Below are 27,985 nucleotides of genomic sequence, written 5' to 3'. Positions count from 1 at the left end.
ACAACCATAAAATACTAACTTACAGAAAGTCACAGAAACTCTGTAAGTTAGTATTCTATGCGACAACAATGGTAGCAGCATCGAGCTTTAAATCCAAAACCTATACGGTAGAAACAGGCCAACCAGGTCGCTTCCACAAGATGAAAACCTAGTTTCGTGGCACGTTTGTAGCAAAGAACAGAATTTAAATAAATCGTAACTTCCTACAAACAGCGATCGCACTTTGTTCTCTACTACCGCCCATCCTCTTTACGCGCGGTTCAATCTGTTACGTCATAGAAATAACGCTTTATTGGATGACGTCATCACAGTCTCGTGCGTAAGCGGTGTCTGTGTCGTTTGTTACGTCACATGACGAAAGAATCGCCTTTGAGTCTTCGCGTTTTTGTAACGTTTATTGCGTAAGAATTGTAGGTAGTGTGTTTAATTGTTAACGATATTTTAACCTATGGGTTGTTCAATATATATAGGTAGTCGTATTACATTTGTCACTTTGTGTGTTGAAAATAATGTTAAAGCTTTGCAGAATAGAATATTGTGAAATCAACATTTATAAGTTTTCGGGTTTTTGGTAATTTAAACGAAGATATATCGCGATTATGATTTAATGAATATTTAACCATGTGTTTATTTCTGGTACATAAGCCCGAGCAGCCTAAATATATTTAGTTATGGTTGCAGGTTACCCACTTTTTATATAAACTTCATTACATGTGATATTCAAATAGTATTAGCCTGTATATTATTAAATGTACATATTGGCCTTTATGGAATACATTATCATTATTTAAGACATTGTTTATTGAATTATCAGGCATTACAACCGATTCCTTATGTTTTCCAGCGTTTTTACTTACATACATATAAATATATATATATATATAAATATTAGAAAAAATACCCAAATAAATTTGACCTAGATAAACCAGGCACCTATCCCCCACATTTAAAAATGGCTGATATTTCTACTCAAGAACACTCAGATTTCCCACCAGCCACCACAGAAATATCATTAAGCAATGGTTCATATGATGAAAGCCATAATGGTGATGGCATTAATGGAGAAAGCAAATCAACAACTGAGGTAGGATTGTTTAGTTGAATTTTGTGCAATTTACGAACCCCAATTCCTAAACTATGCGCCTTAATTGCCTAATCTGGGATGGTATACTCGGCTACCGACTAAACTAGTCGGTCGCGGTAACTATTGGTTACTGCATTTTTTTCGCTGACTAAATTTTAGTCGGTGGTTTTTCACATTTAGTCGGCCGACTTAGTTTCTGTGCATTACTCATTACAGAAGTTAGTCGGTCAAATTCGGCCGAATAAAATTTTAGTCGGGCGACTAAAAAAGCAAAATCAAATTTAGTTGGTAGCCTAGTATGCCATCCCTGTAACACAATTAAGGTTTATTCTACATAGTAACCAATTACTGTTCAACATAACTTTCCTCAGTTGGAATAACATTTATTTCCTGCGCCTATTTTTGTTTTTTTTTTAAATTAACATAATTTTGCTGATTCAGAAGAAATTTAGCCCACAACTCAATACTACCATATTCAAAACTTAATAACTAACTTAAAACAAGCCAAACAATCGTTACTAATTCCTACAAACAAATATTTCTGGTGAATATTCCAGGAAATAAACCTGTTAAAACAATATCTTGCGCCTGGGCAAGGGAAGTATTTTAGTTTACACTATTGTATGCTATTATCCCACTAACACACACTTCATTTTTCAGCCTCAAATACCTGAAATACCAGCAAATCCTGCCGTCAAAAATGGTGGTAAGTTGAATAATGTATTATTATACACTAATTAGTGATGTACCGAATCGTTAAAAAAACGATTCGGCCGAAACCGAATATTCGGCCATTTGTGCCGAATCAATTCGGCCGAATCAACCGAATCGTTTATGACGTCATCCGAACCTACGGCGACGGGCGGTCGGTAAAAACGACATAAAGGAAAATACTTTATCATGGCACCGTGTCACACACAAGTATCAACAATTTCAATATAAGTCTTTAATGTGGCAATAAAGCGTTGTGGGAAACATTAGTCTCCTAATAACGCGCGTATTTACGAACCAAAACTACAGGGAAGGTAAATCGTTGGGAGAAAAGCACAACGGTGACGTACGAGCGTGGATTAGATAAATTTAATTTTATTGCAACACTGACGAGCAGTTAATTCGAGAACTTAAAAATTCTTTACTGTAACGGCGTAACCATTGACAAGATCTGTGTTACGCAAACAAAAAAAATTATTTACTTTTGTGACGAAAAAAACATTGTGTATGAGCGTCCCATTTTATGCTCTGCGTCGGCTTGGGAAATAAAGTAAGACGCATGCGATAGCATACTTTCAACACTTAGTAAGCGAAGCAATCGTTGTGAATTTGTTCTTGTAGAAACCGACGAAATGCTAATCTCAGTCTAATTTGCAAGCAGCCTGTGCCCTGTGGTATATAAATTGTCGGATTTATATGAAATGTTTTTTTGGATTTTGAATGTTACATAACGTAACATGTGTATGTAAATTTTAAATTTAATATTTTAGGTGTAAAATTAATATCTTGCAACTGGGATTCACGAAACTCTGATTTTCGCGCGGTGCCCAAGAACGACGTTTTTGGCTTCTGTCCAAGCTCGGCCGGGACCATACTTAGCAATATTACATTACAATTTGTGTTGGTTCTAATTTCCTGATAGCTTCGCTCCTCGCACTTATATTTGCATCAATTAAAATTCACATAATCGCGATTTACCTGCATTTATACTACTCACGGTTACTGGCTTAAAACTATACCGAGAGTAAAAAAATTATTCGAAAACTTTACTTTTACATTTTGTATTCTGCTTTGTGCTAAAAATGTGTAGGGGATCGTGCGCAGACGCGTGCCCTATTTAGAGAGAAAAAGCGAGTGTTTCTTTATCGACGACCGGGAGCAGACGCGTGCACTATTAAGAGAGAAAAAGCGAGTGTTTCTTTATCGACGATCGGGAGCAGACGCGTGCACTATTAAGAGAGAAAAAGCGAGTGTTTCTTTATCGACGATCGGGAGCAGATTCAGTCGCGAATGTGACGAAGTTTATCAAAGTGCGCGTGTGCCATAGCCCATAGAACCGTATCCGAAATGATTAGCATTGCTATAAAGCATGACGATTAATTGATTTAAACTTATTTGTTGCAAATAGTCTTTAATTCTTATCTCACAAATTGCGCAAGTTCTTGCTAATCGTATCTATATTGTCTGTGAAAAAGTTCGGTTTTTGCCGAATCTTTACGCACGATTCGGCCAAAACCGAATCTTTGTCAAAATCGCTGATTCGGCCGAATAAATTCGGCAAACCGAAACTTCGGTACATCACTAACACTAATGACTAACATAACAACCAGTTTGTACTTCGGTCTTTCATAATAGGTTAATTGATTAACTGTCTGACTTTGTCTGTGTAATAACTATAAACAAGTCAGATAGAAATCAGGGGCGCAACCAGGGGGGCTGTTTTGCTGTCATGACAGCCCCCTTTTCCGCAGACACGCACGCAGCCAGAAAGTGCTAAGACGCACACACACGCGCGTTGCATTTAATATTACATTCGTTCGCTTAAAATTGGAATAACTTTTCGTTCAATTGTTACGTCACTTGTCCTATTGTAACGTAACTATTAATTATGACGTTTCATAATATAACAATCTGGAGGAATGTGCTAACTGCACAACCAACCACGAGATCGAAACATCTTGTATGAGCGTCACATTTTTACGCTCTGCGCCGGCGTAGGAAATAAAGGAAGACGCATGTGGTAGCATACATTCAACACTTAACAAACGAAGCAATCGTTGTGAATTTATTCTCGTGAAAAGTGACGTAATAAAACTCTGGTTCTCGTGCGGTGTCATCAAACGATGTTTTTTGGCCTTTGTCCAAGCTCTGCCGGGGCGATACTTTATAATAATATATTACAATTTGTGTTGGTTCCAATTTACTGATAGCGTCGCTCCTCGCACTTATATTTGCACCAATTAAAATGCATAATAATCGCGGTTTATCAGCATTTAAATCAGTGGTTACCAAACTTTATCTACTCGCGTACCACTTTTTGGTTCAAGCAGCGTTCTCAAACCACCTACATACTAAACTACTAAAGGCTCGTGAACAACTCATTTTAAATAGTGAAATTAAAAACCGCACGCACACCTATTTTTTCTGCAGGCATGAACTTGGCACTGCCTTTCTCAAAGTTGAAAATAAAAGTAATTTGCCTATTAAACAGGGCAACAGGCGCGGTAATAAACACCCTAAATATGTTCCAGAAGTAGCACTGCTATATATTTACGATGTTTTCCTCAGCCAAGCAGCATAATTATTACGAAACAGTAGGGATTCACACGTGGATTCATCGCGTCATAATAGCGATTGTTTGACCTGGGAATTGATTATACGTCATAATAGCAGTTCACACGTTGATTATTTGCGTCATATTAGCGATTGTCCCCTTGATTATTTAGCCTGCAGGTGCTTGAAAACAGGTTGAATATTTGCCTTTTCATGCGCATAAGTAAAGATAGGCTTGCAAAAATATTCTGTACACGCGTAAAACAACGCCTAGGTTTAAAAAGTTAGGAACACCGGTGTAGGGAATATAGCATGGAATGTCACGCTCTACGTAATTTATGTGGATTAAAATAATGCTCACGACAATCACTAAAAGATCATTTGCGATCGTTTGGTGTGAACTTAATAAGGTGCTCGCGTACCACCTGGGAGGCCTTCGCATACCATAGTTTGGGAAGCACTGATTTAAACTAATCATCAGAAACAGAAATCATACAAAAACTACAGATCGTATGGGAGCAAATAAAACACGATTGTTTACCAACAATCTCGTTTGTGATGGAACAATCGTAATGGTTTATCAAAGGTATTCTGACGTAAATAATCGTTACATTAACATGCGTAAATCTGCAACAATGTTTCCTCTGTTTATATTAATTTAGATACGTCTTTTTAATAATGTAGTGTTAGTTTTAATTTACCGCGTAAAATAGGATATATATTCGTGTGCACAACCAATAAAGGGAGTGTTTTATCGCGTCAGAGATAAACGTGGACTAGACGTAAATATGACAGCCCCCTTTTGAACGCGCTGGTTGCGCCACTGATAGAAATGCTTTGGTAAATTACTAGAAATTTATTTTAAGTGTATAGGCCTATATATTGCATAATGACCTTAATAATACTGTGGAATCTAAAATCTGTGTGATTTGTTAAAATTTGTAAGAACAGTATAATGTGAGACTTGAGTTATGAAGTACAAGACTACATGTTCTTGTGTCAACACACATTGGTGCTCTTATGACTCATACTTTCATTGTTATTCCCTTTTTACACAATCACACGATATGGTTCGATTGATTGCAAAATCTAAAACTCACTTTTAATTGTTCACATTTTCATTTCTCAACTCTCTGTATAGCCAGCTGTTCTAGCAAGTCCAAATTATGTTCTGTCTAGTAAGTTAGGTCCAAACTTATAATGCTGTGCCAGTGTACCTGTACGAATATAAGCTTAGATAATAACTTCAGTCAGACCTTGTATAATGTTCTGTAGACTAGATATTGATTATCTCGTATTGTGTCAGTGTAACAAGTAGTTAAATGCTCTTATGTTTAAAACAGTCACTACTCAAACACTCATGTGCTTTCCAGCAGCTGTTATTTCCTATTCATTGTCAGTTTCTGTGAAATATTTTTTTTAACAAGGACTCCCATATTATAACTACCAGTCTGTGTGAGTGTTTTTAAATCTTTGATCTTATATTATGAAGTAAGTTCGTCGTGGCCAGTATTGCCCCAGGCAGTGTAATGTGAAAAACTTTACTCTGTAGCTTACACTTAGATAATTATTTTCAAAAATGTTGGTAAACAGGATGTTTTATTCTTTTTTATTAAGTAGTTATCTACAGTTCAGATTTTTTAGGTTGTAGGCGTGAAGCATTTTTGGTTAATGATTTCATTTAAAGGCTTATTTACTGCAGTTAATTTCTAACATGTCGTGGTCTAGTTTAATAACAGTATAAGCATCTTTTCCAAAATTATTAAATTCCCTCCGCATATAATCCTATTCTGAGCATTTTTTTATTTTAAAAGGTTTATTTTACATTTCTCTTTTTTTTCCTTAAATCTGTGATAGTACAGCATCCTTGGCATTTAAGTTTTGTCTGAGAAACGTATTGTTATTCAAGTCACCACGTGTTTTGTGTGTATATTGGTAAGACATAATTTGAAGTGTTGTGGGAAAGGCCTTCTGTTTAAACATGATGCAAATGAATGAGAAACCAAGGACCTGGAGGAAAGCTGGGGAAACTAGAAATGGTATTGGATTAATTTTTTGCCATTTCTCCCACTAGGGATACTCGAAATATTATTCTGCAGCTTATTTATAAACAGTAATTTTATTCCAATACTTCATCTGCCATTCAGCAAGACTTTATTAAGGTTTGATTTTAGAATAAAATTAATGTTTTATATACCAGGTGAGTCTGAAAAGTGATAATATGTACTATTTTTTGTTTAATTTTATTAAAATTTGATTACTGTTTGTAAGGAAAGACAGAGTTATAACTGAGTTTTAGTTTCAATGTCATAAAGAGCTTTTATTTTTTTAAAGTGCTGTTTAAATTTAAATTAATATACTCTGTGGCCTGTTTAAATAAAACAATTAATCATTATAATTTTGACTTTTGTAAGTTAATTATTGGTATGTGCCCTTAATTTTGTTAAACTAGCTAAAGTTAGCTCAGTAGGTAAAACTAAATGTGTGGAATTATAACAATTTACAAATACATGTTAGATGTTACAGTTTGTTCTTCTGCAGCAAAACTGTGGCCCACTTTATTATACAATGGGTTTTAATTAATTACTCACAGTACAAATTATTTTATTACAGTTTTTGTGTCAATACAGGTTTCGCACAACTTTTGTTATCTGAACCGTTTTATTGTATACCCCATTTCCTGATCTATCTATTGTTAAGCACATACACACATTGCCTCTATGTTAATACATCAAGCATTATGCGCACATCGTACAGTCCTTCCTGTATACCACAGTGCCACGTTGCATAAAGGTTCGGACTTGATTCATAGTACATAGAGCACACAAACTGTTTTATTTGATGAAAATAGGTTTGTTTATTTAGTCACAGAATTCTTGCGTGATGTGACACTTACAAATGTTTGAAAACAGCCTAAAACGTTGTGTGTCATCTCATGGATCATGTTAGTCAGAACAGTTATGTACACTGTTTTTGTAAAGCTTCAGTAGCTTAAAAGTAAGTCTATTATTGTGGTGTAGTTCGTAAGCTTACGCTTTTGTTAAAACAACAATATAAAAGCAGAAATAAGAGTTGACTGCAGGTTTTATTTAATAAAAAGCCTACACAGTTTACAGTTAGTGCAATATAATTAATATAACATGCCAAGTGCTATTCTTAATGAATCCGGCCAAATTCGATGTAAGTTGAATAGTTGAATCCTTGGCTTGTTTCCTTTTTAGAAAACTTTTTCTTTTTAGTAGACTGTTCTAATGGGCTTTTGGTTTTTTGAGAATGTCAAGGCAGTTTTATTGTCATGTCCTGTACAAAATTACACACTTTCCAATATTACAAAGTATTAAAGTAATATCGACTTTGTACTTGAAAGTGGTAGTTTGTATTTGTAGAAAGATATTGTAGGGTCGGAAGTCGGAACATTTGTCATGTTTGCTTCTTTATTTTCAAAGTAATATTGTCAGTTCATTTATCCAATTTGTGTGTTAGGTTAAAATGGGTATTATATACTCCGGAAGTCTGGCCTTGTAGTTCATAAAATCTTTAAGCTAAGTCTTTATTTTAAGTTTACTAATCAATAACTAAAAGACCTATGTTACAGTTGATTTGGTTTAACTTTTAGGAATGTGTATTTAATCTGCCTTCTTACACACCAAACCTGCGGTGGCAGGGCAGACAAGCCAACTTTTATCAGTAGGACAGTAGCCCCTATTAGAAAAGAAAAACAAATTTGATATTTTCATAATAGTGCATCTAACTATCCAAGCTTTTCTACATTTTAAAAACTGTGGCCCTTATGTCTACCAAGTTTGCTTTATAGATTTAAAGCAAGTTGTGTTATTCTCATATACCTTACATAGGTGGCCAAACATTTGTGGTTGGTTCATCATCTGTTGGAAGTAGATTAGCTGGGGATGATCCAGTTGGGAGTCGTCTCGCATCTGCTGGTGTAACAGTCAATACACAGTCTACACAGGATAAGAATAAATCACCAGTTTATAATCCTCATGCTCCTCTTGGGTTGAGCAGATCAGCCTCCAAGTCAATGGGTAATGGTGTTGCTGTTGCTGTTGTATAATGTGTGAACTGCATGTCAATTAATCCAGGCCCAGCGGCTTGTAATATAACTCATAAGTTTAGATGAGAAATTAGGAGTTATCTTATAAGTTTTTATGGATTTTTAAGTTTGGCTTCAACATGCAATGTATTAATGTAAGATATCAGCCTCCAGTTGTATTCTTGCTGAAGCTTTTGTTATTGCCTGCATTTTGTTACATAGGACTTAACTAATAGCATGCAACCGTAAAGTAATCAGTGTTATAAATAAGAAGCTTAATAATATACAACATTATTTGTATTTGCAAATCATTTTGACAATTAGCCTTAATATGCATATTGTGTTGGCATATCTACCAGAGATTTCTTTGTGCTTTAATATTTAATCTAAATCGGGTCTATGGCTCAGTTTAATTAGGTATCAGTGACGTGCAGTGTTAACATCCTTAAATCAATGAATCGATTCAAATGTAACTGAACCTCATCTATTTCCAGGGTTTGGTAACACCATGGATACGGCCAACACAACATCAAGAATATCAAATCTAACTTTCCAGGACGTTCAACAAGCTGCAGCAGTTAAGGCAGAGACGATTAAAACATGGAGCGTTAAGACTTACAAGGTATTTTATAAATGGCTGTTTTGAGCAATTTGTAACACATTCTAAGGTATATATACTATATTTTTCATAAATGGTTTGCCATTTTTAAGCAGTTTCTTATATAGTCAATACCGAAGTTATATAATTTTCCAATTATCCACAACACTTGCAAAAAGTGCTGTTCAATTTAAAATTCAAATTTTAATTACTGGGTATAAAGTTAAAGAAGTATTTTATTATTTTTAATTTGAGAATGTTTAGATATATCTGACCTGATGTTGTTCTTTGACATTTAACAAAAATAAGAATGCTGCATTTTGAAAAGATGAATTATTCATTCAACATAACAGACTGTAATTAACATTTTGCCCCTTATGCAATCTGTTTTATGGTTGTGTTGTATTGGAACTTTTGATTTGAATGACTGTACAACATAGTTGGGCTAACTGGGGTATAGTATTATAACATGCTCTTGTTTTAAAGTTTTAACATTAATTCTATTACCAGCCTAGCTGCTATATTAAACACAAATGTAATCTACAATACAGTGCACACACGTTCGCAATACACGTTGTTGGTGTATATTTTTAAGATAATGGGCTAACTCTTGCCTGAATCTCACGGTAAGGCCTTACCCATATAGAATTCTATTTAATGGGGGTGAGGTCCTGTAGCGTGGCACGGCATGGCGCCCAAGATTTAGACCAGAACCCTTATAAAATACCACATATGTTAATGCCGATACAACACATACAGTGTACCAAGCAAATACTTTCTGAGAAACTCGGCCGAGGAACAAAAACTGTGGATCTTGAGTTAGAAGCGAAAATCGAAATCTTAAGAGACACAAAGAGAAAGTGGGTTACATTAACTATTCATTAGTTGCAAACATCTGTGTGTGCTGTGTTTGTATGTATATATGTGCTTACTATGTTAATGGGGTTGACTAACTAAAGAGAAATATTGTTACAGATATAAAATAGGATAATTTAAATTAAAGTAGTGTATTGTGTATAAACTTAACTTTTGGTTAAAACTGGCATTTTTACATGTATCGTATGTTAGATCTTTTATTACAATACCACCCCCAAAAACCAATAAACATTATGTTCATTCTATGGCTTTATCTTAAGTAGTTACGTTGTTTGTATAGTTCCTTTATTACAATATCTCGGCAAATATTTATTTAAGCGCAATTATATTTCACCTTGTTCCATTTGGTATCCTGTTTTTTTTTCATTCTTAGTTTTAGCTAAAGCACGAAATACATAACCAACAAAAATTAAGTTGAATGAATTGTATTCTTTTGGATATATATTTTGAATGTTATTTTGTTTAGAGGCGAAAGTTTTTGCCTAAAATTATTTTTTGAATGATTTGAATTCATTAAATAGGTATGAGAACCTGCTTGCATTGGCCAGAGCCCTTGCCACTCACTTCAGCAATATCATCCAAACCCAGAAAGTGCTTGGTGAAGCATTTGCTGAGCTCTCTGCTAAATCACAAGAACTGCAGGTAAATGGTTGGACCTGTTTTTATGTTCTGTATTAATCTTTTGGCGACTTTTTTGGGAGTTCCGGTACAACTATGGCCTAAATCTCAGTTCCCATGGCATGTCACGCTGTCACCTCACCCACATAGAATGGAATAACATAGGTATATTTAATATGTTTTTGTTGATATTTTTTAGCATGAGGTATCAGAAACTGAATGAAAACATTTTGTGTCATTTCACAAGTGATGTCTCAGTCACCACAGTTTCTTTACTCTGTTATTCTTCTTGTTATATATCCAAACCTAAACTGCTAAACCTATATATATACTTTTTTTACCTTAAGACAGGTGAATTTGCAACAAATGTTTGCAAATTACTCCAGACCTGCTGAAATAAAATGAATTATTTTTTACAATAATCAACTGTTTTGAGTAGCAAAGTGCCCTTTTTTCCTAACAAGTACTCTGCTTATGTAAATACAAATAATGATGATTAGTAGTTACACGGAAACACATTGTAATAATTGATGTTTCATGTTTAGGAGGAATTCCGTTACAACTCAGAAACGCAACACGTTTTATCCAAGAATGGAGAGAATTTATTGGCTGCTGTCAACTTCTTTATAAGTGGAGTGACCACACTTTGTAGTAAGACAATGGAAGATAGTCTTATTACTGTGAAGAGATACGAAGCATCAAGGTAACTTTTTGGGTAAATTATCAGTCATACTTTAAACAAAATACAAAAATAACTCCCTACAAAGTTAAATATGTGTTATTACTTGGCAGTGGGCATGAAGTGTATGATACAGAACACTCATGTTATACTGTCGGCCGTTGCCTCACCACGTAAGGATAAATACCTTACATTACCTGCACTATATGTTGTTCCTGCCAAGAGTATGCATTGTTAGTGAGAAAGAAGTTTTCCGGCAGATTAAGATTATAAAAACAAATACACCAAAAGACTTCTTTCACACTTAAATAACATTTAATTTTTATTTATGTGTATTACAATTTTGTTTAAAATCCACAGATTAGAGTTCGATGCATATCGAAGCGAGCTTGAGGCTCTAAACCTTGCACCAAGAACTGAAGCCAATATAATGAAACAAGCGGTGGCACAAGGTGCATTCAACAGTCACAAAGCAAATTATGATAAACTACGATCAGATGTTGACGTGAAGTTGCAATTTCTGGATGAAAATCGAGTGAGTTTCGTGTATTTTTATTTTTTTATAAGCAATTAAAATATCCTACAAAAGCAAAAGAAAAGTTTACAATTTTTGGTGGTGGGTTTAAGGTTGGTTTTGCTTTAAAGGCCAGTACTGTTTTTAAATGGTGGGTAATTTAGAAAATTAATTGCTGGTAATTTTTTATCCAGGCTTAACTGTAAGCTGAAAATGTTCCCATTGGCCTAATGTTGGATAATTCTGTACCATAAATAGGGTGTTATGTTTTAATTTAATATTAAAAACATAGCTGTTACAGCCTGTTAGTATTTTATTAATTCCAACAAATATTCCACTGTAAATAAATAGGCCTTATGCTTTTATATATAATATCATTATTATATATAAAAATATAATATCATTATTATATATAAAAATCTAATCCAGGTGAAAGTAATGCAGAAACAATTGCTTCTTTTCCACAATGCCATATCTGCTTATTTTGCCGGGAATCAACAAGAATTAGAATCTACACTCAAACAGTTTAACGTAAAAGGTTCCACTCCGGCAATTGCCTCGCAATCTTGGCTTGAAAAGGAGTAGAAACCACTGAACTATATACAGTTGCAGTACACGGTTAGTTACAGTTTTATAAACCAAAGCAAAAACTTGACACAGCAGAGACTGCATTATAGGCAAAAGTTCTGAATGTTTTAGATTTAGATTAAATACTTCTGCTGCATCCAAGTTTAATGGAATAGAAATGACATTTTGACTTCTTCGTAAAGGTAACAAAAAAATCTCAATTGACTAACTCTTTGTAGAATCTGTGATGGTTACTACTGTTTACTATAACCATGAGTTCTTCGGAAAAAAAATTGACCAAAAAATCTTGTTTGATTTTCTAACACAGTTCATTTGTGAAAATTTCGCAATTTTGGGGATTTAGATTAGCTTATTTAAAAGGTGATCAATTCTCAATGAAACACAGAAAACCTTCTTTCTTTGAAACCATTCTTCATTTGCTTTCGTAGATTAAATATTTTGCAGTTAAAAAAATCATTCATGTTCAAATGTGATTATGCAGATCATCCATCAATTGTTTACTAAACACTTTGCATTCACCTTTGTAATGCATTCCTATTGCATTTTTATTAACTTAGTGTTTCTTTATTGTAGATTATGTAAGCAGATCGTTATTATATCACTTCGGTAGCTAGTTTGAATATGTAGATTTATATAAAAAAACTCTCGTTTTTTTATCAACAACGATGTGTATATTTTTGTTTTGCAAACTTAAGACAAAATTTAAAATAATAATCCATATGCTAAGACTTCATAAATTCATTATCTGTTCTATTTTCTTTGAAAAAAAACAAACTATATATTGAATAATTAATTTGATGTTACTTTCACAGCTATATAAAACGGTTATTGTAATTAATAATAACCATTTCTTTTCTACAAATTGTAAATGTATAAAACATTGTCCATTTTTAAAATGTTTACGTAAGAAATGTATCTGGACAAAAACAACACATAGTATTTAACTAAAAACTTTGCCCTATTTCGATATATAAACGTGGTTATTCTACCTATACCTACTGTCTTGTAACCGCAACTTATTTTAACAATTTCGTCCCAATATATTTGAAACCCGTTGTATGTAGAATATGCTTGTGATGTTTTTGCACAACATTGTAAAGCCACTTTTGATACAGATCGTATATTTCCTTTCAACTCTTAACTTATCCACTGCACTGATATATAACTGTACAAAAGATACACGTTCATAATCTGACACGACGACGCTGGGTGTATTATATTTGGTGCCAACACAAAAATAAAACAACTTTTTAGTTACAGTGACTTAAATAAACAGAGTAGCTCCAGTGTTTTCTGTATTGTCTCCCAGTTTTGCTTTCGTTACTCATTCTTCGCAATAGGAACTACAAAGCAAACTACAACAGTAATTTAAACAAATGTTTTTAAAAGTACAGTTTTATGCATGTGAGTATAACACAAGGCGGTAATATGGTTCCCATCTGTGGATAGATTTTAAATGCATAGTGTTTTACACGAACACTGGTAATGTATTGTAAGGGTGGGGAAGACGGGACACCTTTTCACTCCCTTTTACCGTTTCATTTGGTAGTAAACAAAGATCGTTAAAAAATTTAGGAAAACCGCCTCTTGAAGAACTTCATAGATAGGCTGTTGTTTAAACCACGTTCCATCGACTTCCCCAACCCTACTTTATAAACGCAAGTTGGCATTTTGTCACGTCTTCAAATAAGAAAAAAAGCGATTTGCCAACTTACAAAAACCTGTCTCTATAAAAACCTATTCTTTTTATAAAACAGTCGCCATATAATTTAACCAAATTTGCGCTTTCATAATGTTAACTCCCATGCCACAATGCGTCCCGTCGTAACTATAAACAAATGTAGTTAACTTTCTAAAATCAAACGTCTTTATTTCATTTATGTCCAGAAAGTTTCTCATTCTCGCTGAAAAACTATTTAAACCGTCTTCAACGTTACACAACCCCCAATACTTCCAAGGGCTTATTACCCCCGCTTTTAAAGGCAGCACCCACGTAATTTTGGGCCACTTTGCCTTTTCTTGTTTGAGCAGCATTAGCGCTGGGTTAAGAAATTGGTTAATTACTTTGTTCACGTCACAGTGGTCCAGAACACCTGGAAAATAAGTTGTCGTGATTATTTGGAACTATTAATTTGCTACATAACCAAATAAGGCTTGTATTAAACAATTAAGAAAGTTCTCGAGTCATGTGGCTACAGTTATAATCTGTAAATATTCTTTGTTTACCACCAAATGAGAAGAGAAAGATGAATAAAGTCATGTCCCATCTTACACCACCTTACTATATTGTAACGATTGTCGTTCTGTCGCTATATATTATGCCTCTTTGTTGTTACACTTTTATGAGACGTCCTACTGCGTTTGAAGAGACATAAAGTAAATAATTCTATCCTTACCGATACCAACAGTAATGTAAGTCTCATTTCGATGAAGAAGACCTTTCACCAAACTGTAGAACTCGTTTGAATATTTGCTTTCTAAATATGGTTTGAATTCCACGTCAAAATTTCGATGCCCGCCATTGCATAATGACGTATTACTGACGTCATCAGTAGATTGGGCCGTCTCAACAAGACAGTCGTATAACATGAACTGTAGATTTCCACGACACAGATTCTGTATGAACAGTTTGTCAAAAATTGTATCTCTATAGTAGGGTGGGGGGAAACGGGACACCCTCGTCACACGAGCATAAAGTAAGGTATGTACGTGGTATAACTTGTAAGCGGGTACGAGGTGTTCGAAAGAGAACATCCGTATTGTAATGTCGTGGGTTTAGCACTTAGTTTATTGACACGCGCACTGTTTTTATTGTTATTTACGTAATATTTGTATTGTTTGTTAGTTTAGTTTTGAATGTGTTTCTTCTCACTATTTGTGTTCTTTTGTGTTTTCCTTATCACTATTTGACCTAGTATTTTGCTTTCCTTATCACTGTTATTCACGCACGACTTGTTTCCCGCAATTGTTTTAACGTTCCCGCGTGTTCCCTTTGTTGCTGTTATTGCCGATGGACTAATTGCTGCTTGTCACGTGTCGCGCTTTACGCGCTTTTCCTCTTTCTAGTTTTGGGTGTATCTGGGAGTTCTTGTTGTACCGTGTTGACGAAAGGTTGTATTAATTGTGAACTGTTTTATCCAGTGAAAGCCGTATCGAGTTTTTGTTGTATCGAGTTGTTGTGGTATCTAGTTGTGGTTTATGTGGTTTAACAGTTTAGTGTGTATTTTAATGTCATTCGTTTTTATTCAGTTTTTATTAAATTACATGTTTTTATAGTTAAGTCGTGATCAGTGTAGCTTACAACAGACTACAGCAGTCGGGCCCCGCGATTGGCCGTTAAAGCAGCGTCCCGGACCAAACCCCCGTTATCAAACGTAACAGTATTATAACGAATTAATGTTATCCTTACTTTGCTTTTTTTAGTTATGCATCTTTTCATTGCTCCATCTTCAGTTCGACCACTTAAAGATATCATTAGACCAAGGAACGTGTTTCGTATCAAAGAATCGCCAACAAAATAGAACTTCCTTCTTATTGTATTGGCGTTTAACACAGCACACGCTTCGTGTGGTTTATAACGAATCATCCGGCACCTGCAAACGTATTTAAAATAAGTCATAACCATACAGCGTGTAGTGTTACATCCGGGTTTTCCACGCTTAATTAATCAAACACGAATTCTTGGCCTTTTGTTTTCCATGAACAAAATAACGCCTTACAGCAGTGGCCATATATTGAAATACCAACACACAGTATAGTCTCAAATTTCAGGACCAAACTGTTTGCACTACATAGCTTCCGTTTTACACAATTTATCATAAACCAGTATACATTTGGCATATGTAGTAATTTACATCTTAAAGTTCGCCGTATTGTTTATATGTGCACTGTTAAAATGTCGTACCAGAGAGAGTATATAATCAATCAACGTACCGGTTGTCATTCGGTTTCCATTTTGCCTCTTCCGCGTGGATATACTTTCTCATATCCAAACAATCCGGACAAAAACAAGCCATTGAATCACATACTCGCGGTTTTACCTATGTAACGGTTAGAAACATAATACTTTTTTTCAGAAACATTTTACCGAGAGACGTTTATGGTTAGAAACCTAATTTTGGAACACATTATTAGGTTCCGGAAACCTAATACCTATATTTTTAACAACCAAATTACCAACCGTTAGTGGGCAGCATGGAGCTAAAATGCAGTTTTACTGAATAAAAATAATGAAAAAGAGTTACACAACTCACGCACAACAATGTGTATATTATGATAGTTAATCAACGAGCTAGTCATGTATTCAGCTTTATTGTTGAAACGAAAGTCAATTTAACAGTTTATGAACCTATAAAAGCACATTATTATATACACTTCAATACAATATAATAGAAATATAGTCTATGGACCCATTAAAACACAATACAGTAGAAATATAGTCTATGGACCCAATAAAACACAATACAGTAGAAATATAGTCTATGGACCCATTAAAAAACAATGCAGTACAAATATAGTCTATGGACCCATTAAAACACAATGCGGTAGAAATATAATCTATGGACCCATTAAAACACAATACAGTACAAATATAGTCTATGGACCCATTAAAAAAACACAATACAGTACAAATATAGTCTATGGACCCATTAAAAAAACACAATGCAGTACAAATATAGTCTACGGACCCATTAAAACACAATACAGTACAAATATAGTCTATGGACCCATTAAAAAAACACAATACAGTACAAATATAGTCTATGGACCCATTAAAAAAACACAATGCAGTACAAATATAGTCTACGGACCCCATAAAAACAATACAGTAGAAATATAATCTATGGACCCCATAAAACACAATGCGGTACAAATATAGTCTATGGACCCATTAAAACACAATACAGTAGAAATATAGTCTACGGAGCCATTAAAACACACAATACAGTACAAATATAGTCTATGGACCCAATAAAACAAAATACAGTACAAATATAGTCTATGGACCCATTAAAAAACACAATACAGTACAAATATAGTCTATGGACCCATTAAAACACAATGCAGTAGAAATATAGTCTATGGACCCATTAAAACACAATACAGTAGAAATATAGTCTATGGACCCATTAAAACACACAATACAGTACAAATATAGTCTATGGACCCATTAAAAAACACAATACAGTACAAATATAGTCTATGGACCCATTAAAACACACAATACAGTACAAATATAGTCTATGGACCCATTAAAAAACACAATACAGTACAAATATAGTCTATGGACCCATTAAAACACAATACAGTACAAATATAGTCTATGGACCCATTAAAACACAATACAGTAGAATATAGGGACCCAATAAAACAAAATACAGTACAAATATAGTCTATGGACCCATTAAAAAACACAATTCAGTACAAATATAGTCTACGGACCCATTAAAACACAATACAGTACAAATATAGTCTATGGACCCCATAAAACACAATGCGGTACAAATATGGTTAATGGATGCATTAAAAGCATGAGGTAGAAATATAGTCGAAGAAATCTCTAAAAATACAAGGCGGTAGAATTATACAACCCATACTAGAGCATGACTGATAGTAGCGTTTTTGCTAATTTGACGATTACTCAGAAGAGGGGCATTAATATTGCTGTGAGTTAACCAGACAAACGAAAAAACATTCATCATTATAAATTCAAAAAGCAAACTGGTCCGCAAACATTACCTAGTTTATAAACCTAAGTTACTATCAATTAGTTTATAAATATTGATTAGAGCAACCAAATATTGGTTATATGCAACTTAAATTTGTATAATATTAGTATCACATCATATTGAAAAAAACAATGTCAGTCAGGCTCCAGTGTATAATCCCAATCGTAAAAACAATGCAGTAAAATATACAGTCTAGTCTTTATACAGTAAATTAAACAAGGCAATTAATATAACAGCTTCTTCTTTCTTTTTCGCTTAAATGGAGATTCAGCTACAAACTCATCATCAGAACGCACTTGTTTGCATGGGGACCCTGTAAAATAATACATAGTTAAGTATATCTGAAGACGTTAATAAAAAAGAATACTTTGTGTTAAAAGGGACAACTATTAATCAGGTGAACAAAGACAAAACCTGAACCACTAAAATTAAATTCAAATGAGTAAACATGCAAAAGATAGAAAAGCATGTGTTAAAAAAACAGACAAGATATGAGCATACATTTAAATGTATATGCAAAATAAAACAGACAAATTATCCATAAATACCACTCACAAGTTGTCACAACACGTCGAGCTGGATAAAAAAGGTTGTCTGCGGGCCACCTCGCTTTGCATTCTTCTTCCATCTTAATTTCATTAAACTGCTTGATGCGTTTCCCATTTTTTGTTTTTAAATCCCGCACACGGTAAATATCTATTACTTCAGCATCATCCGAAAATGCAACCCGAATAAACTTTTCATCTTTATCTGCAAAATAAATGTCAGCATTTCATTTTCACATAAAAAACAGTTACCTGCTTGACGTTTATGTTATGTAAAAATTAAGTCCAGAATTTAAACTACTCATTTAAATATACAAAGTAAAAGTACAACATAACTTACTTAAGTCAGCACACACAAGATCAGTCTCTTTATCTACCGCAGTCGGATCAGAATCAGTCAGTGTAACACCTCTTTCTTCCTCAGCAGAATTGGGATCAGGCAGTCCAGCACCTCTCTCTTCCTCAGCAGAATTGGGATCAGGCAGTCCAGCACCTCTCTCTTCCTCAGCAGAATTGGGATCAGGCAGTCCAGCACCTCTCTCTTCCTCAGCTGAACTAGAATCATGCTCATTACACTTTTCATCTGCAAAATAATTTTAATATAAGGAATTTGGAAAGCTACAACGTTTATGTTATTTTTAGTTGTTAATAAAAGGATTATTTATGAAATGTGGCTTTATAATAAATTAAAGAAATATGGCATTTATGTATGTTATAAATATGGATGAATTCTAACCATTTGCTAACTGTTGCAATGTTGTACGACCCTGTTCCACAAGCTCATGCGGATGCGAAATGTCATACACCTTATGAGCTACAGCAATTGAGTGACCTTTAGACCTAGCAATGGCAATTTGAGCGGATTTCGATTGTTTACTTGCAACCATCGTAATTAACTTCCGGACATCTGTTACTGTTATATCCTTGTTTGTTGAATGAAATACTTGACTGCTTGTTTTCTTCCAATATCTATTAAATTCTGTTGACTCCATTTTTCTGTTACAACTTATTGAAGGAAACACTTTATCTAACTTGGTTGATTTTTGTTTTTTTGTTGCCCATAAATGATTTGAGGTAGTCCTCATATCGTGCAATTCCTCAACACTTAGCACTAAACAGGCATGTTCATTTTTTAACTTTTGGTCTTTAACGTATATACTATAATTTCCTTTCGATGTTTTTTCTGCTGAATCTAACTCTTCGATTGTGACTCCGGTTAGCACAGATGGTCGACAACCAGCTCGACAAACGACTCTTAAAAAAACATCACCACATAATTCTTGAACTTCTGATTTCGACAAACTGCCAACTTCACTTCTGCGTAACTCAGCTATGGTCATTCCATGATTTTGCTCATACTCTAAAATTGCCCGGTAGGGCTGTGGCAAACCACTCAACTTTTTTCTAGAGTGCTGTTTGACAATGTTTTGCCTTTTTTCTTTCCGTGCTCTTTGTCGACTCAACCAAGAAACTGTGTACTTTATTAGTTTATGAACACTCTCACTCATGTACATTGGATATTCCAAGTCTACAAACTCCAAAAAGTTTTTTAATGTAGCCAGGTACGCATATTTTGTTCCATCTCGGCCATCACCAACAATGCTCTTTTCAATATTGATAAAAATGCGCTTGGGGTCTTGTATTTCACTAGGATTTTGAATCATCTTTTTAACCTGATTCATATATGTTTTAGCTGTATCTGCATTGACTGGATTTCTTTTTCCAACCCCAATATCTTGTAAATGTCTCTCGTACATTAATAAAATTTTGTTGTACTGTGAAGTTTCAGTATTGCAATCGACCAACATATTTTGAAACTGAGTGCCTTTTATATCAATGTCTGGATGAGCTTTAATGCAGTGCCTTTTTAAACACTTTACTACAAGGTGACATATGCTGCACTCATATCCATTAAAATCTTTATAGTTTCCCTGTTTTTGAAGTTTTAACTCAGAGTCATAGAGAAGCTTGCTTTTTGGCAAATCTTTATGGTGATTGTTATAGTGTGTTGTTACATTATAAAACATTTTGGAGCAGTAGGGACATTTTCTTTGGCGTCTGGAATGAAAAAAGATTAGTCTGTGAACACAAAATCATAAAGCCAGCAGACACACTTAAAATAATAATAGAAATATTTAGGTTTTGATTTTTGCACTTTCAGTAAACACAACATTGCAGCCAAACTTAACAAGCATTGCATTGCAGGTTGCCTCTAGCACTTACTGAGATAAAAATAATTTAATGTGTATGTTAAGGATGTACCATTCCATAAACGGATAGGAATTGTGGATCATAGGCGAATTGCCTTAAAATTAGGTGCCGGCATCATTAACCAGTAAGGCCTAAGAAACATTTTGACATTCAAATTTTCACTAGTAACTGATTTTACTGGTTTTACTAAAGATTAGCCTACCCATCGGTTACACTTTAGATGGAATGCAAAAGAATAAATTGCGATAAGTGTTGCTTTTTTGGTCCATTTATACTTAAAATATAAAACACTTAAAAAAAAGTTAAAACTTTTGGTTCAACCCAGAAATTTAGAACCTTAATTAACTTTTATAATCAGATTATCAGAAATACACATACATTTGAAAAATATCATCTTACCTGCCAGATTTCGAAATCTTTCCAGTTTTTAATATTGTACTACTTTTGGTGGATAACGGTGTACTACTTTTGGTTGATAATGGGGAAGAAGTTGCACTGAAACATAGCATATGTAACATAACAAACTATTGCACAAATAAAGTAGGTGATTCAAAAATGCGTTAAAAACTCGAGCTTTATTGGGTTTGCTTGTGGACAATAATACCCATTTTAATAAAAAGAATATAATATATCAATATATATTGTTAAAAAGACGTGTCTTAATTGGTATAAACAGATGAAACATTGGTGCAATTTTTATGCATGTTCATCGTGGATAATGTAACGATTATTTGCACCATAATACCTTTGATAACCTATTACGATTATTACATCACAAACAAGAATATAACTAAATATTTAAACACATACTTCGAGCTGGTTCCAGAACAGGTTGGCTGATCACTAAATATCCTGTAAAGAGAAATTATTGTTTATTAACCAACCATGATGCAGGGTTGATATTAATTATTAAAAGGAAAAACATAGTATTAAACTGATTTACTGCCTATACATTAATTTGCAATGCTCAGATAATATTCGTATTGCAGTAGTATATACTATGTTGCACATTTAGATATTCTTCTTAATAAACTAGATGCCCATAGACAATGTATATAACATTAGAATGTTAGATATAAATAATTGAACTTCCAGACTCAGTCTTAAACCCAACCTGCTTTAGCCACGAGGCAAGTACACTTATTGCAAAGCCATGGCTATGGAATAATAAATATTGAATTAGAATATACATACAGTGGCGCACCCAGACGGAAATAAAGAGGGGGGGGTGGGGGGGACGAGTTCGCGGCCTCTCAGGATCGTTTAACCAGGGAGGAGTTGGCGGCTGTGTAACGTAGCATATTTTAACCTAGGACGAGTTCGCGGCCGTGTCAAGTATCATATTTTAACTGGGGACCAGTTGGCGGACCTGTAACCTACCATCGTTTAACGAGGGACGAGATCGATCGTTTAACCGGGGACGAGTTCGGGGACTGGGACGTTTAATGTAGAATCGTTTAACGGGGGACGAGTTCACGCCGTGTAACGTAGCATCGTTTAACCGGGGACGAGTTCACGCCGTGTAACGTAGCATCGTTTAACGAAAGACGAGTTCGCGGCGGTGTAACGTAGCATCGTTTAACCGGGAACGAGTTCACGCCGTGGAACTTACCATCGTTTAACCGGGGACGAGTTCACGCCGTGTAACGTAGCATCGTTTAACGAAAGACGAGTTCACGCCGTGTAACGTAGCATCGTTTAACGAAAGACGAGTTCGCGCGGTGTAGCGTAGCATCGTTTAACCGGGGACGAGTTCACGCCGTGTAACGTAGCATTGTTTAACCAGGGACGAGTTCACGCCGTATAACGTAGCATCGTTTAACCGGGGACAAGTTCACGCCGTGTAACGTAGCATCGTTTAATCGGGGACGAGTTCACGCCGTGTAACGTAGCATCGTTTAACCGGGGACGAGTTCACGCCGTGTAACGTAGCATCGTTTAATCGGGGACGAGTTCACGCCGTGTAACGTAGCATCGTTTAATCGGGGACGAGTTCACGCCGTATAACGTAGCATCGTTTAACCGGGGACGAGTTCACGCCGTGTAACGTAGCATCGTTTAACCGGGTCGAGTTCACGCCGTGTAACGTAGCATCGTTTAACCAGGGACGAGTTCACGCCGTGTAACGTAGCATCGTTTAACAGGGGACGAGTTCACGCCGTGTAACGTAGCATCGTTTAACGAAAGACGAGTTCACGCCGTGTAACGTAGCATCGTTTAACGAAAGACGAGTTCGCGGCGGTGTAGCGTAGCATCGTTTAACCGGGGACGAGTTCGCGCCGTGTAACGTAGCATCGTTTAACCGGGGACGAGTTCACGCAGTGTAACGTAGCATCGTTTAATCGGGGACGAGTTCACGCCGTATAACGTAGCATCGTTTAACCGGGGACGAGTTCACGCCGTGTAACGTAGCATCGTTTAACCGGGTCGAGTTCACGCCGTGTAACGTAGCATCGTTTAACCAGGGACGAGTTCACGCCGTGTAACGTAGCATCGTTTAACAGGGGACGAGTTCACGCCGTGTAACGTAGCATCGTTTAACGAAAGACGAGTTCACGCCGTGTAACGTAGCATCGTTTAACGAAAGACGAGTTCGCGGCGGTGTAGCGTAGCATCGTTTAACCGGGGACGAGTTCGCGCCGTGTAACGTAGCATCGTTTAACCGGGGACGAGTTCACGCAGTGTAACGTAGCATCGTTTAACCGGGGACGAGTTCACGCCGTGTAACGTAGCATCGTTTAACGAAAGACGAGTTCGCGGCGGTGTAGCGTAGCATCGTTTAACAGGGGGCGAGTTCGCGGCCGTGTAAGGTAGCATCGTTTAACGAAAGACGAGTTCGCGGCGGTGTAGCGTAGCATCGTTTAACCGGGGACGAGTTCGCGCCGTGTAACGTGGCATCATTTAACAGGGGGCGAGTTCGCGGCCGTGTAAGGTAGCATCGTTTAACGAAAGACGAGTTCGCGGCGGTGTAGCGTAGCATCGTTTAACCGGGGACGAGTTCGCGCCGTGTAACGTAGCATCGTTTAACAGGGGGCGAGTTCGCGGCCGTGTAAGGTAGCATCGTTTAACGAAAGACGAGTTCGCGCCGGTGTAGCGTAGCATCGTTTAACCGGGGACGAGTTCGCGCCGTGTAACGTAGCACCGTTTAACGAAAGACGAGTTCGCGGCGGTGTAGCGTAGCATCGTTTAACAGGGGGCGAGTTCGCGGCCGTGTAAGGTAGCATCGTTTAACGAAAGACGAGTTCGCGGCGGTGTAGCGTAGCATCGTTTAACAGGGGGCGAGTTCGCGGCCGTGTAAGGTAGCATCGTTTAACGAAAGACGAGTTCGCGGCGGTGTAGCGTAGCATCGTTTAACGAACGACGAGTTCGCTGCGGTGTAGCGTAGCATCGTTTAACAGGGGGCGAGTTCGCGGCCGTGTAACGTAGCATCGTTTAACAGGGGGGGGCGAGTTCGCGGACGTGTAACGTAGCATCGTTTAACAGACGAGTGCACAAGCTGGTGTGTTTGAATCAACAACGAGTTCTGGAATTTTACACCGGATGCTTGTTGAGCCCAAACATATTAATATGTCAATTCGTCGGCATCTTATCTAGACCTATCTGGAATTAAGTTAAAGTATCCAAAGACGCACAGTAAGCTAACACATTACATATGGACACATTACGCGAATGCGAATTTATATTTCTGTAATGGTTGAAGGGAATTGTTACCATTTATTGATATCAAAAAGGGGGGCTGGTCCCCTTAATTCCACTCCCCCTGCATGTGCCACTGTATACATACAACAATTTAACAAATAAAAAACATAAATTTAAAACAGTTTTGTTTTGTAACCTTTCAATGCTTGTTGTAAAATTCTTGACAACATCTCGGAGCATCTGTTTTTTCCTTCAAAATCATAAAAACATTGGAGAGCTACTTAGTTATATATTATGAAAAAGGGGAAAAGCAGACTTGTGCAAAAGTTTTTTAAGTAGAGAAACTAATATAGTCTATAATATATAATTATATAGCCTATGTCACCAAAATTCAACTGGCTTTTTGCGCATTATAAAAGTTCAGTTTTAGTACTAAAAATTAAAGACACATTTTTTTAAAAATATTATATAGTGGGTATCACCATGTCAGTGCGAGACCTAAGGAACATTTTAACACTAACAATTTTACTAATCACCAGCTAAAGGATTGCCCAACAGACTACAAATACAGTACTAGATAGTACTCGTAGTAGGTAAGGTACCTGTTACGTTCTCGTCCTAATAAATGTACATTATTTTGTGTACAATTAAGAACATTTTCATTATCTTCACTTAACACTTCTGAATCTTCACTTACTACTTCATTGAAATCTTCTTCTTCTAAATCTCTGTAATAAAAAGAAAACTTATGCAATGTGGAAACAGGTACAAATGGTGATACCGAGTCTGAACAATCGCATTCGATATACAGCAAATTCAAATACCTTTCTAAAACAAACGAGTCGGCATGAACGGATTCCACTTCACCATCACTTGGACTACTCACGGAAGAATCGGTAATTAAATTATAAAAACTTGACACGGACGACATTATTTTACAGCATACACATTCAATAACTCTTGCTTCTCAACTTCTGTAAACTAAATTCCCTCCTAACTGAAAAAATTACCCACAATGCAAAGCCAGAAAAACGTGTTTTTACCTGATTCATTGTTACGTTCAACATACCTACTGTTACGTCAGGCAGCAGGGCGCCATTTTGTATGAAAATAACACAGCGGACATGCGGAAATGCACATATTTAGCAAATGAAAGGAACTATACGCATAAAAACAATTTTAACGATGGAAAAGTGAAACAAATGCATTGGCGTGTTACTAAAATAAAAAACGAATGTAAAGAAGGCCAATTTGTTAATGTTTTGGCTAATTGTTGGTACCCGAATTGGGCCAGTCATCGTTTTCTAAAAATGAACACCATGAACTCGTAAAAATAAAAGTTTGCGTGTTGCTGTAAACATAGCCATAACACTCGACTTAAGAAGTTTTAATTGGAATACATTTTTTCGTACTTGTTATTATGAATCAAATTAGGTTTGTATGTATTTGTCACTGTGGCTGACTTCTTGATAAGCTTTCGGCCATATGTCTATGACTCTATACGATCATAAAAGTTTCGCGGGATTTTAATATTCAGATATTGCACCAGTAAGTTGCTCTTCGGTGTCCCCACTGATCAGACTACGACAGAAAAGCGATAAATGAAGTATAAACCCACAACACTTGACAAGAGGGTTGATGTGACGTCACGTGACAAAACCAAGTAAAATATTTTAAAATAGACTAATAGAGCATTGTCAACACAACTACCAGAACTTATCTCGCGCGACTGAAAGATAATTTAAGCCTTGGGCAATTCTCATGAACCAGCTCTCTGTTGGCCGAAATTATCGATGTTTTACAACATGATCAAATGTCGTCCTTCCCTATCATCTGACGTCAGGTCGCTGTCACGTGATTTTATTCTTCATGCATAATTCGCCATTTTTCGTCCGCCAAAATTAAAATTAACCCAACTACCTTGTACTGCGTCTCCAGATCAACTTATTGGCCACAGGCGGCTCTGAAACTATTGGAAAATAATGCCACTGAAACTGACCACAAAATACTTTCTATCACAATAGCATATAGGCTACGCTAATGGGAGTAAATATTTTCGTTCCACAGATATATGTAACTTATACGTTTGCACACACACGAAGAGTACATGAAGTACATATAGAAAGCATAAATTTATAAAAAAAAAATCCACTTCACCTGTAACTCCTTGATCAAAAAAACGTATCGGTCGGTAGCCCGGTTTCGGTGATGCCAGGATAGAGGATATACACGAAAAATGTCATTGTTAATAATCTCGGGTTTCGAAAATCCTACGTCTACACTCTACAAGGTGATCTCTGTTTGAATCAGAAGGAAATACCCAACAAGACGTGCGTGATGAAAAATTTCCCAAACCAAATAACTTCACTAAACAAGTGTTATAACGGCATATGTAGATTAAACTAAAACGTTAAAAGTAAATCGTGCCCACCACGCATCATCATGGAAACAAAATATTTCTGGAAAAAATATATTTTGCAGCAGTACAATTAATAATAAAAAAGAAATTTGTCAGTAAATAAGCGAATACATCCCATAAATGGCAACGAATAAGAAGTTAGCGCCACCTAGCAGAAAATGTGCAGAAATAAAGACTTCCGGGGCAGTGGCAATGTTATTAAACTTACAAATAATACTATACGAACACCAAATTCTTTCTGTTCACTCACTTTAAGCGCTGTTCAGTTAAAGTTTGGGTGTGTTTCGTTGGCAAACTGATTACCGCTAGAAAGCCGGAGACTTGAATTTGGATTCTAGCTCCGGTAACAGCCAATTAAATAAATTTAAATAAAAAATACTGTAAACTTTTATTGTGAGCTAAAGTTAAAAATCCACTCCCGACACAGACCCACAAAACCGTATTCACTTGCGCAATACATTTAACCCATGCGCCAGTTTTATATTCACTTGCGCAATACATTTAACCCATGCGCCATGATGTTTTTATGCGTGCGCCGTATTACAGTGCAATAACTGCTGTAAAAAAACTAATTTAATTGAATATGTATTATTGCATTTACAAAGATTAATAATTTTATAAAGTTATTTAGAAACCTTATTACGATTGTATAACATTATCGGCGCTGTAGCACACTTGTTAGCGCACCGGCATCCAACCCAGCGGTAATGGGCCCAAAGGTCCTCCCCGTGATCACAAATGGGTTGTCCAAATTATCAGTCACACTTAAAAAAGTAAAACAAAATTATAATAATTATACCCACAAAGTAACGTCCTTTGGTAACTCGTAAGGTGGCACATATGCTGGTGTTTGAAACAGAACACCCGTGTTATAACGACTGTCGTTTTCCGGCACGCGAAGGTAAAGTAAGTTACATTCATTCATTATATACGGTTTCGGAAACATAGTCTAGTTTTTGGAAACATAATCATACAGACTCAGAAACATAATCCCATATCTGGTAACATTATAATGTTTCGGTTTATGGTAATATTGTTTCGGAAATATTTTCTGAAACATAAAAAATCGTTCTCAAAGACGGCAAATTGTTTCGTTTATTATCGTTAATGCACGGACCTAATTGTATATTTAATAATAGGCAGTCGCGCGTACCAATTTTAAATTATTAT

General features: G+C 35.9%; 3 protein-coding genes across 10 annotated transcripts; 1 reads left to right on the top strand and 2 right to left on the bottom strand.

The window, feature by feature from the left end:
- The first annotated feature begins 821 nt into the window (after positions 1 to 821).
- Positions 822 to 16,520, top strand: LOC149728117 (arfaptin-2-like). Of its 6 annotated transcripts, none has more exons than XM_089888892.1 (10): positions 823 to 1,084; positions 1,745 to 1,790; positions 8,203 to 8,391; positions 8,894 to 9,021; positions 9,757 to 9,857; positions 10,395 to 10,515; positions 11,037 to 11,194; positions 11,531 to 11,705; positions 12,114 to 12,302; positions 15,696 to 16,520. In XM_089888892.1, the coding sequence occupies exons 1-9, from the start codon at positions 953 to 955 to the stop codon at positions 12,267 to 12,269; spliced, it is 1,206 nt and encodes a 401-aa protein (XP_089745018.1). In that variant the 5' UTR covers positions 823 to 952; the 3' UTR covers positions 12,270 to 12,302; positions 15,696 to 16,520. The 6 variants fall into 6 exon arrangements, with proteins under 6 accessions (XP_089745022.1, XP_089745018.1, XP_089745017.1 ...); XM_089888891.1 differs by lacking the exon at positions 15,696 to 16,520 and adding an exon at positions 12,580 to 13,545; XM_089888890.1 differs by lacking the exon at positions 15,696 to 16,520 and having other exon boundaries at positions 12,114 to 13,545.
- Positions 13,460 to 16,308, bottom strand: LOC149728118 (uncharacterized). Its single transcript, XM_089888897.1, has 4 exons — positions 16,206 to 16,308; positions 15,682 to 15,865; positions 14,669 to 14,888; positions 13,460 to 14,365 (listed from the first exon to the last, which is right to left on the bottom strand). Exons 1-4 carry the CDS (start codon positions 16,286 to 16,288, stop codon positions 14,019 to 14,021), a joined length of 834 nt encoding a protein of 277 aa, XP_089745023.1. The 5' UTR covers positions 16,289 to 16,308; the 3' UTR covers positions 13,460 to 14,018.
- Positions 16,521 to 16,567: 47 nt separating the features above from the next.
- On the bottom strand, positions 16,568 to 27,143 carry LOC149728116 (uncharacterized). Of its 3 annotated transcripts, XM_089888875.1 has the most exons (10): positions 26,554 to 27,143; positions 25,221 to 26,365; positions 24,999 to 25,124; positions 24,593 to 24,646; positions 21,568 to 21,609; positions 21,157 to 21,252; positions 19,283 to 20,604; positions 18,887 to 19,129; positions 18,557 to 18,751; positions 16,568 to 18,314 (listed from the first exon to the last, which is right to left on the bottom strand). In XM_089888875.1, the coding sequence occupies exons 2-10, from the start codon at positions 25,325 to 25,327 to the stop codon at positions 18,226 to 18,228; spliced, it is 2,274 nt and encodes a 757-aa protein (XP_089745001.1). In that variant the 5' UTR covers positions 25,328 to 26,365; positions 26,554 to 27,143; the 3' UTR covers positions 16,568 to 18,225. The 3 variants fall into 3 exon arrangements, with proteins under 3 accessions (XP_089745001.1, XP_089745002.1, XP_089744999.1); XM_089888876.1 differs by lacking the exon at positions 25,221 to 26,365; XM_089888873.1 differs by having other exon boundaries at positions 24,999 to 26,365; positions 26,554 to 27,142.
- Between the last annotated feature and the right edge of the window lie 842 nt (positions 27,144 to 27,985).

Source organism: Ciona robusta, chromosome 11 (genome assembly GCF_009617815.1).
Source record: "Ciona robusta chromosome 11, ASM961781v2".
NCBI classification, from domain to species: Eukaryota; Metazoa; Chordata; class Ascidiacea; order Phlebobranchia; family Cionidae; genus Ciona; species Ciona robusta.
This window is presented reverse-complemented; position numbering and strand designations above follow the sequence as displayed.